Source organism: Rattus norvegicus, chromosome 3 (genome assembly GCF_021556685.1).
Source record: "Rattus norvegicus strain SHRSP/BbbUtx chromosome 3, alternate assembly SHRSP_T2T, whole genome shotgun sequence".
Lineage (NCBI taxonomy): Eukaryota > Metazoa > Chordata > Mammalia > Rodentia > Muridae > Rattus > Rattus norvegicus.
This window is the reverse complement of record NC_141536.1, coordinates 100,441,155-100,451,680: the sequence shown is the minus strand read 5'-3', so window position 1 is coordinate 100,451,680 and position 10,526 is coordinate 100,441,155. Positions and strand designations below refer to the sequence as shown.

Here is a 10,526-nt window from a genome sequence, read left to right as displayed (position 1 = left end):
GTAGTTTTACAGTCCTTTTGGGGATTTCCACAATGAAAGGTCGGTAACAGTAGGATAGAAAGTGCACCCTTTTTGAGCCTTCCCTTTTCTCCCCTTGGAAATAGCAACACTGGGTGCATAAGACTCGAGCACCGGCCCAAAGATCGTAAGAAGCTGTTTCCAGCCGGACCGCAATCAGAGAGCGCTGGAGCGCCGCGCCTGCGCACTTAGTCAGTCGCCGTGCCGACCCTGCGGACTTTCGCTTACCTTTCCGTCTTGGTGAAACTCTGGCACTGAGATGCGTCCCTGTCTGGCGCTTGCCAGCTCCAGGTGAGTGCGGAGGACCCCGGGAGGCTGCGTGCGAGGTGGAATGAATCCCGGGAGGGTCAGGCCTGCCCAAGTCCCGCGGAGGTTCCCGGGGATCCAAACAGGGTGCCACGACCTTAGCTCCTTGCATGTGCTTCGTCAGAGCGGTAAACTCAAAAGAGCTGAGCCCCGCGCCCAGTATCCTGGGGTCGAATCACGTATTTTCCACCTTTCACTCAGCTCTTCCTCTGCACCTTATCTTCTGACTGCAGTCAGTGGAGCTTTCACCCCTGCCCTTCTTTTCTAGGCATGGGATATTAGAGTCCTGAACGCGGCTCGACCCCTGCATACTCATTGCTCGCGCAGGAGGCTGAACACGTAGCTCACGTCTAGGGAAAGGTGATGGTTCAAGGCCAAGAGAGTGGGCCATGAACAGAAGAAATTAGAAAGAGGCAAAGACTGTTGTAAATGTCACCATAGATAATTCTCCAACTGGAAGCCTACGTTTCTCTCAGGTATTTTGTTTCTTATAATTTATTTTGTATTTTGTGATTTTTTTTTTAGAGGTATGTTTCTAAAACAATGCTACTTTCAACCTTGAAACAACATTGGATTTTATCGATGTCAGTTTTTATAGTTACTTGACTTAATGTTATGTGAGCTCCTGTCATGATAATATCTGGATAGAGTCATTGAGCACATTGGTTTGTAATGTTTCACTTTAATGTAAAAATTAGTTTTTGTATATTTTTTAAATGTTTACAGATTCAGTGGAGAGAAAAGAAAATCAGTTGAAATGGGATTTTAAACCTCTAAGTACACAGGGGGATTGTGCTTGGAGTGTGGAAATCCCTGACCTTTTACTTATAAATAGGAAGTGAGATCACCACTTTCCACAAATGATTCTGACAAGGTAAAGTTCACAGTAAGTGCTTTCCCAAAGCAAGTGACAGGCGTATCCAGTCTTAATACTAGTGATGGCTGCTTGACCACAGACCCTTTGGGATACAGGAGCTATAGGTAGCCAGCGCCTGATATTTATAATCTTATAGTTGCCCTGGGTCGTTTTAGTGCGGGACTCTCTCTGTGAGAGTGGGTGGTATCCTGTAGAAACAGTAAGTGAAAGGAGAAGTATACAAAAAGAATAGAGAAGTTCCTGCTCCAAGCCCAAACCCTGTAGCTTGACTGTAGGTAATTACAAGGTTTTGCCCACCAGCTTCATGGGGAGAAGCCGCCCTCCCATTCCGTACTTAGTAGGAGTCAGTGAAGTACAGTTTAATTCTCCCCTCAACCTTTCACCAGTCCTCCCCTAGCACATTAACCCAAAGGAGTCGAAGCCCTTTGTTAGAAGTTTCCTCTTGTGCACTAACACTCACTAACATTTAACACTCACTTGGTGTCTTTCTGTTTAAGAGAGCACGGTTGAACCAGCTCCTTTTGTCTCTCTTACACTGTTGCAGCAAGTCAATAAAGGTTTGCTTATTTAAGCTTAGCTCACGGTCCTGATTGACCATCTTGACATTTGTTGCTGAGCAGGAATTCGGTGAATTGCCTGACAAGAATTAAGTACATCTCTGAGTTCTTTGCAGTTTGCTGGGTTTATGATAATTTTAATCCACTTAGCTCTTAACTTTGCCAACAAGTTTGCAAGTTGTTAATTTTTAGGTTTTTGATGTTGTTGTTGTTGTTGTTTATTTTTGTTGCTTTGTTTGTTTGTTTGTTTGTGAAGTAGAAATACCCATGACCCCAACAGGTGTTAGGTGTTTGTTGCTGGGTTATTTGGTGTGTTTTATAAATTAGTAAAGTGCTTTATGGTGTAATTGTTTTATTTCATTATTTAGATGAAAATTTTCATTTGACTACTAATAAGATAATTTTACACACATATTTAAAATAATAGTACCAATGGGAAGAAAACAGGACTCAATTGTTTTCCTTAAAACTCTTGCCTGTGGCCCCTTACTACATGCTATACATTCTGGTACTTATTCTCTATTAAACAAATCGTGTGATATTAATCTAAATATTAAACTGACCGTGATCCACTGAGTTGACATCACAGGCGAACACTGAGTCTGCATCTGTACATTGGAAAACACTGTTATAAGCAACTAGTACAAGGTAGTCTCTCAAATGTTATTTGTTTCTTAGTCAGATTGCACAGTGAGTATATTTGGTGTTGTGTTTAAAGTGCCTCCTCGGAGAGCTAATAAGCAACATATAGGTTGACTGTTTGCAAAGTTTAGACAAAACTTTTGTAGACAAAAGAATTCTGAGTTTCTTGCATAGTTACATGTTATGTATGCTAGAATCAAAGAACTAGCATAGCATCAGTTAGTTTTTCTTTTAGTTGCTGGCTGATTTAAGGCTAATGGAATAGTAATGGAGAAGAAACTTGCCTTTTCTGGATGATGATACATGAGAATTGTGAAATGTTTGTTAAGTTTTAGTTTGTCTCAAAGATATGTGTAATGAGCACCTCTTAGACCAGAATGGCCTATTTTGAATACTGCCTGACAAAAGAACCACATTGGACATTCTGTTCTTTATTCACAAATACGTATGTGACTATGTAGTTTGTCAACCTCATTCTTCTGTACTTGTTTTTGTCTGTTTTAACAGATCAGAAGGGAGAAAAGAACTAAAGTTTGTCTGTTAGTATCTAAGGAACCCAAAATATTATTACAGAGATAAGAATCACAACATAAAATTTGGTTGATGTTGAGCTCAATGGCATCTTATGTTGCTTCAGCGTTTTCTGACATGTGCACATACATTATTGCTATTAACTTGCACAGTTACTCCCAGTTTAAATAACCTCAAATTCCCCCTTTTTCTTGACACACAAATTATACGGTAAAAAAATCTAGGATTAAAATTCAGGTCTTCTGGGAATATTCTGCTTGTTGATCTTAAATATTTGAAGAGAGAGAGAGGAGGAGAGTGCTTTGTTTTTTGGAGACAGGATCTCATTTTATACCTCTGGCTGTCCTGGAATTCAGCTGCCGGGGTGGTCTTAAACTCACTGAGATTCACTTGCCTCTGCCTCCCCAGTGCTAGGATCAAAGGCATGCACCATCGAGCCCATTGAGAATAGTTTTATCAGCCATCTAAATATAATTAAATGAAATGTTTTGTGCTCAGAGCATATCTGCAGTATTGCTATAATTCAGAGATATGTCTTGTTCTTAGTATTTTACACTTTTACCTTTTTTATTTACATATTTTTATTTATTGTTAGGGCAGAGTCTCACTAGCTGAGCCTGGCCTGAAATTGTCCAGTATCCCGTATTGACCTCAAACTCATGATCTTTTCTGTGTCTAACTTAAGGGTAACTTTATAGAGGTGCACCACAATAGCAGATTTTTTTTAATGACAAAGCAACTTGTTGACATATCTATATGTATAATGAAGGAAGAAAGTTGGAACTAAAAGGATTATTTAATGTTAAGAAATAAAGTTTGGTCATCTTTAAGCATAGCTTATCAAGTAAAAATGTAGTTTAAAAACATGTAGAATTTTAGATATTTTCAAGACTTAACTCTGTCTAAAATTAGTTCCGTGATGAAGAATTCATCTAAGATGGTTGTTCAAGTACTTGAAAACACAAGAAAAGTCCAAATTCTACTTTACTTTTAATCTTTAGCCGAAAGATAACTAAATTACCTGTGTTTATACAAATCTTAAAATTAATGCTTTGTTGTTTTTGTTTGTTTAATTTTTAGAAATGTGCGGAACTTAAGAATGCCTTGGAGCGCATCAGCGTGTGCCACCAAAGACTACGATGGCTGAAAACAGCTTTAAAATGCTGAAGATCCAGCAGTGTGTAGCCAACAAACTACCTAGGAACAGGCCTTATATTTGCAATATCTGCTTCAAGCACTTTGAAACACCGTCCAAGTTAGCTAGGCATTATCTGATTCATACTGGTCAAAAGCCATTCGAATGTGATGCATGTCATAAAAACTTTAGACAGCTTGTTCATCTGGAGAGGCACCAGTTAACTCACAATCTGCCTTTTAGCTGTAATATTTGCCAGCGCCACTTTAAAAATCTGAAGACATTTGTGAGGCATCAACAGCTTCACAATGAGTCCTGTCATAGTGATATCAAAGTCAGAAGACTGCTTGAGACCAAGCAAGAGAAGCCTGTGTATGGAGCATATAGTGCTTTTACTGCAGACGAGAGACGGGCACTACACCCATGCTCTAAGTCTGATCCCACGTACAGCACCACAGAGAGAAGAAAGAATATTCATGCATGTACAATCTGTGGCAAAATGTTCCCATCGCAGTCAAAACTTGATAGGCATGCCCTTATTCATACTGGGCAGAGGCCTTTTAAATGTGTCCTGTGCAGTAAATCTTTCCGACAGTCAACCCACTTAAAAATCCACCAACTCACACATTCAGAAGAAAGACCTTTTCAATGTTGTTTTTGTCAAAAAGGATTTAAGATTCAAAGCAAACTTCTGAAGCATAAACAAATCCACACTAGGAATAAGACTTTTCAGAATCTTCCTTTAAAAGTAAAGAGTCCAGAGTCATGTCCCCTACCTAATAAATTAAATGCAAAGCAGGACGCTTTTGAAAGTGGTGATATGGGTGAATCTGAGGAGAAGAATCCTCTTGATGTCCACTCTATTTATATTGTTCCTTTCCAGTGTTCAGAGTGTGAAGAATGTTTTGAGTCAGAGCAGATTCTCAATGGACACAAGTGTCTTCCTGCCAGAGGTGGCAGAATTCCAGGCAGACTCAAAAGAAGCTGTAACTATAAGACCATTGTTAAAAAGCTCTTGGCTAAACTTAAACGTGCTGGGGGTAAAAAATCAGATAACCTCCAATCAGAGAAAAGAACATTTAAAAGCAACTGCTTGAAAAATTGCGAATGTACTTCTGGTAAGGCGAACATGGAACAAACTCAGAGAACATTTGTGGGTTCTCTTAGCAGACATGGGTCTTACAAGACAGTTAGCAAAAAGAAGAAAACACTGACTTTACCATTTTCTTGGCAAAAGCAATTCCAGAGCCAAAATATGGGTAAGAGTTTGCAAGGCATCCTTAAGACGGGAAGCATATTAACTATGGATGGTTCAGTCAGTAATAAAGACCTGTCAATCTATGGTTCATCAGGTGAGGAATACTTTAATAACTGTGACATGCTTCAGTGTGGTTTTTCAGATTCAAGTGAAAATATACATACTGGACAAAAAATGTGTCCCTGTGATAAATGTGACAAAGTGTTTCCTTCTATTTCTAAGCTACAAAGGCACTATTTAATTCATACTGGACAGAGACCTTTCGGCTGTAATGTTTGTGGAAAATCTTTCAGACAGTCAGCTCACTTAAAAAGACATAAACTAACTCATATTGAAAAGATTCCTTATAGTTCTTTTTGGCAAGTGGACTTTGGAAATGTGAACAAACTTTTCATTCATCCTAGTGATGATGTTAGTTATAGTGCTTCCCAACAGTGTGAGGGGCTTGGTTCCCAAAGGTATGAGAGTTCAGAGTCCAATCAGGTGTCAGAAACTGAAGTCAAGGAAGAATCGGAGGAGTTTATTCTTGGTGACCACTGTAGGAACAGGCAGTCTTACCTTGCCAGCACACTTCTGGAATCAGAGCAGAGCCGTCATTGCTACACTTACTTAGGCCGTCCTGAAAGAAGTGACGGGCTCCTTTACCAGTGCAGTGTTTGTTGTAAACATTTCCGATCTCCATCCAAACTAGAAAGACACTATTTAATTCATGCGGGGCAGAAGCCATTTGAGTGCTCAGTCTGTGGCAAAACATTCAGACAAGCTCCTCACTGGAAGAGACATCAGCTCACTCACTTTAAGGAGCGACCTCAGGAGAAAGTGGTTCTAGATTCAACTGTAACATAAAGCCGCTGATGTGTTTGTGATCTCTGCTGATAGAATACCCTTTAAGACATTATTGCCGAAGGCCTACATTAGGTGACTTCATAGGCAGCTGCTTTTCTTGCATAAAAAGGAGTAAGCTAAAAAAATTAGAGCATTTTAGACACAGTTGAATGACTTGAGGAATAGCATGGCTTGTTGCCATCAATAGGAATCTAAGGTGGTCAGCATATGACTCTGGTTGTATTAAAAGTTAGGAATTCATCATGTTCAATTTGACCTCATTTATTGAATTACTCCTTAAGACATTGTGTGTCTTTATATATGCATGCCTCCTAAAATGAGGCCAGAATTGCCATTCAGCTGCAGCAAACCACCCTGTCCTGTTTTCTTCTACATGAGAACTTAAATTGCAAAACTTTTTTCTTATAGGTGAAAAGATAAAAGAATAATAGGTATGGAAATGGGTTGGGGAGATTATAGCATTTTACTTTTCCATGGTATTTTTTGCCTTTTTTTTTTTTTTTTGAGCCTCGTAATTTTACCTTCTTAGACAAAAGTGCCCCCAACCCCCATCCCAGTCTAGGTTACTATTACTTTTTCCTAAGGAATTTAAAAGGAAGAAGCTGGGTTGTACCCATGTGTATTTACCATCCACTAATGTTTACATTTGCATGGTATTTTCCAGGTGCCATGAGTTTTTCTTACATGTCTGCAGTTGTATCTTTAGACCGTTAAATGCAGTGCACCTGTTTGCTCATTGGTGGTTGACAGAAGACAACAGTGGTCAGGGACAAGACTGCTTTAATAACTCTTTGGCCCTGTGACTTAAGTAAATCTATTCTGCTAAATTTAGTCAAATGACATTAGCTATGTAGTTTCAGACTTCACATCTCTGTGAAAGACACTAATGCTACAGTATTACTTTGACCTTTGTTGTTACTTCAGTTAGTAAGAATGTTTCCCCATATAGAAATAAGGTGCTTATAGAGCTCAAGGCATCATTTTTTTCTAAACAGTATTGTCATGACTTCATAAAAAATATTTCATTTAATCCTAATCTGAGAAAGAAAGGCTTAGTCACAGATCGTCCTTCACATTTGTGGCAGTTTGTAAAATCTTTAACATTTTCTAGCAATAAAAAGGTTAACTATTTTGTTTATAAGGTGAAAAGAAACAGGTGGATATTTAGCACACTTATAAATAATAGTGAAAAGTCCTCTGTTGGAAGTATGGGCAATGGAGTAACTGTAAGTTTTGATCATGGTGTAAGAGCTGTACTTTGTGAGGAGAAGGAAAGAGGACAGCTTTCATCCCAGGTGAGCCTTAAGAAACTTTGGTATAATTTACAGAGAAAATGTGATGGTATAAGTAAAATTTCCAAATGGTAAACAGATGTGCCTATTCTGAAGTAGGCACAAATGTGCCTGTCTAAAGAGGAGAACCCCGAGCTCCAGGGAGTAACTTCTGTTTCTGTGAGACTTGGGGTGTGTATTTCCAGCACAAACAACTTGTGGCTCACAAAATTGGATTTGCACAGAACTCTTAAAGGATGTGTCTGTTGGTTAAAAGAAAAGCATAAATAGTTCATGTTTTCTAAAAGTAAGAGTTCAAGAGTTATTTAATGTGTGAAATTGTGGATTTGGGCATTTCTCTAAGTGATTTATATAATTGTATTTGAAAGGAAATGTCTGATGTGTTTCTTTCCCACCTAAACAGGGAAAGTTCTGAATGTTGTGCTTGTATGACCATGAGTCTTTGCCTGAGTGATAAGATACTGTTTTGTTTTGGCTCATGCCTTTTGAAGCTGTTTCATATTGAAAGTTGAAATATTGTAAAGATTTTGTCAAGAGATTTATTGTAGTGCTATTTGAAGTACCTGTAACAAAATACTTAACTTTATTACCATTGCAATCTTCTTATGGGAATTGTAGGAGTGAAAATAAAATGTAAATTTCTGTTAAGATAAACATGTTAAATGATGGTTTGCTGCATGCTAGAACTGTACTTATTGGGTCAATTATTTGGGGATTTTTTTTTTTGGAAAAAAAATAAACTATAAATATCTTTTAAGAGAACTAGAAATTTTGTTTGGTGATTCCAGGTTTAAGCATGATCATTTACTGAAAGAGTTTGATTAGCTGAGTTAGGACAATTACTGCTCCATGTTTCATACAGCAATAGTGTCTGATTTCCGTATATATGTTACATGTTAATGGAAAGTAGATGATGGTTAACGTTCTTGAAAGTCTCAAATTGCAAAGTAATTTGAAAATAAAGTTTAAAGTTACACAGTTTGCACTTTGTTTTTTAAAAGAAAAAATCACATATTTGGAATAAGCTTCCAGTGCCAAACACTTTCTACACTGAGCTTACATGCCTCTCTAAACATATGCTTCATTATTTTAAAAAAGATTTCTTCTTAATTATGTATGTATGTGTATGTGGTTTTGTGCATGTGAGTGCAGGTAAACATGGAGGACAGAACAGGGCATCAGGCCCTCTGGAGCTGGATTTCCAGGTAGCATGGTCTTAACTCCACCATCTCTCCAACCTCATTTACATTTATTTGTGATATCTCTTTATCACTTCTGAAAGAATATGTTATTCCATTACTTGTCATATGACCTACCTGGTCTTTGACTTTGTCCTATGACTCTATACCCTTTTCTTGACTTTGTACTAACAGAATTGCCTTTTTCAGTATAATACCATAATTCTTTCTGCATCTTTCTTGCCTGACCAGTGTTAGCTTAAATTAGGCACATATTCATTCTCTTCAAAGAAAGAGCTGAGTCAGCTTTATTCCTTTCCATTTCCTTAACAGTTGTGGGAGAAAAGCCCTTAAAATTAATGCAGGAAAATGTAGATTCTATTATGCGTTATGTAAAACAGCCCAACCTGCTTTAACAATAAGACTTACTGATTTCCATGACTTGAATTCCCTGACTTAGACAGGGAATAGAGCTATCTAATCATACACTTGAATCAGTTCTGCTTCCTTCTATCTGCTCCACCTTTCATGGTGACAGACTATTTTCCTTGTAATTTTAGAATGCTTTGTAATATACCTTGGCTCCCTTCATGGTAGGGAGGGTGAGGTAGGATATGAGTGATGGATCCTACTCACAGAGCAAAGCACAACTTTCACAGAATCCCAGCCTACCTTACCTCTGCCATCTGCCTCCTAGGCATGTTTATGAACCATCCACAGACACAGAAAGACCTGTCAGGATTGCCCCCATCTCTACTAACATTGCACATATAAGGATGGTATGGAAACTGGTGGAATCTGAAGGTGTATTTGGAGAAAAGAAATGAATAGTCAGCATCATCCTTGGACCTAGCTTAAAAACAGGTTGTGGGGAGGGGAAGATAGTTCGATGGGTAAAAGGTGGATAAAAAAATCTGAGTTTGGATCCCTAGCAGCCACAAAAGCTGGGCATACATACTTGGGTAGCCCCCCAGCCCTGAGGAGTAGAAAGAGCTGCATCCTGGGGACTAAATCACTGTCTAGCCAGTGCAGTTCAAACAGCAAACTCTAGATTCAGTAGGAGATACTGTTCAAAAAATATGGTAGAACATGATAAAGACACCCAATGTTGATTACTAGTCTTCACATGCACCTATATGGTCACAGCGTACACCCTCACATGCATAGTATGTGTAACACACATGCAAACATCCAAGGGGGAAAACAGGTTATGAAGACTTGGTTATTCTAGTTACTGCATACTTCACCCTTCTTACTTTATGGTCAGAATTGGTAGAATGTATCCTATCCCTATGCCTCCTGTGCCTCCGCACTCATTCACTCATTAGTCTTAATATTGCCTACTGTCTCCCATCCCCACTACATTCCTTGTGATCTGCCCTCTCAGTAGCCACTGAGTTGGTGTCGTTTGTAACGACATTCTCTCCTGCACTGTTATCTGGGCAAACTGGCTCTCTTTGCAGCACAGGAATCAGGCACGATCTCTCCGACCCGGTTAGTATATTCTGTCTCTCATTTGAATCGCACAGATTGACTCAGGGGTAAACCCCGACCTAAGGAAGCAATCAGAGTCCATGCTTGTACTTCATTCAGATTGAAGAACACAGTACACACAGATTCTCCACTTTAGTGCCGTGAACTACAGTTCTATGAACTGGTCATTAAGTCCAAACAGAAATGGAAAAGATACCAAACCAGAGAGTCATAAGGAAATGGAAGCAGAACCTTCATAAACTAGGTGCCTGATGTCTAGGTTGGCACTTGTCTTTTCATTCATTCATTTAATCTTGAATTTTAAGTCATCTTTAGTTTTATTTTTCCTACAAGATATCCCGACATATGTTGATCTCTGAAATTCTTTATTGCCCAGTTGGTGGTCTTTGTGA

General features: G+C 38.8%; 1 protein-coding gene across 2 annotated transcripts; it reads left to right on the top strand.

Moving 5' to 3' along the window:
• The first annotated feature begins 212 nt into the window (after positions 1-212).
• Zfp770 (zinc finger protein 770) lies at positions 213-8,440 on the top strand. 2 transcript variants are annotated; one of them, NM_001399647.1, is given in 3 exon segments: positions 213-309; positions 593-800; positions 4,012-8,440. In NM_001399647.1, a coding segment is annotated over 1 exon segment (2,100 nt). In that variant the 5' UTR covers positions 213-309; positions 593-800; positions 4,012-4,070; the 3' UTR covers positions 6,171-8,440.
• Positions 8,441-10,526: the final 2,086 nt, after the last annotated feature.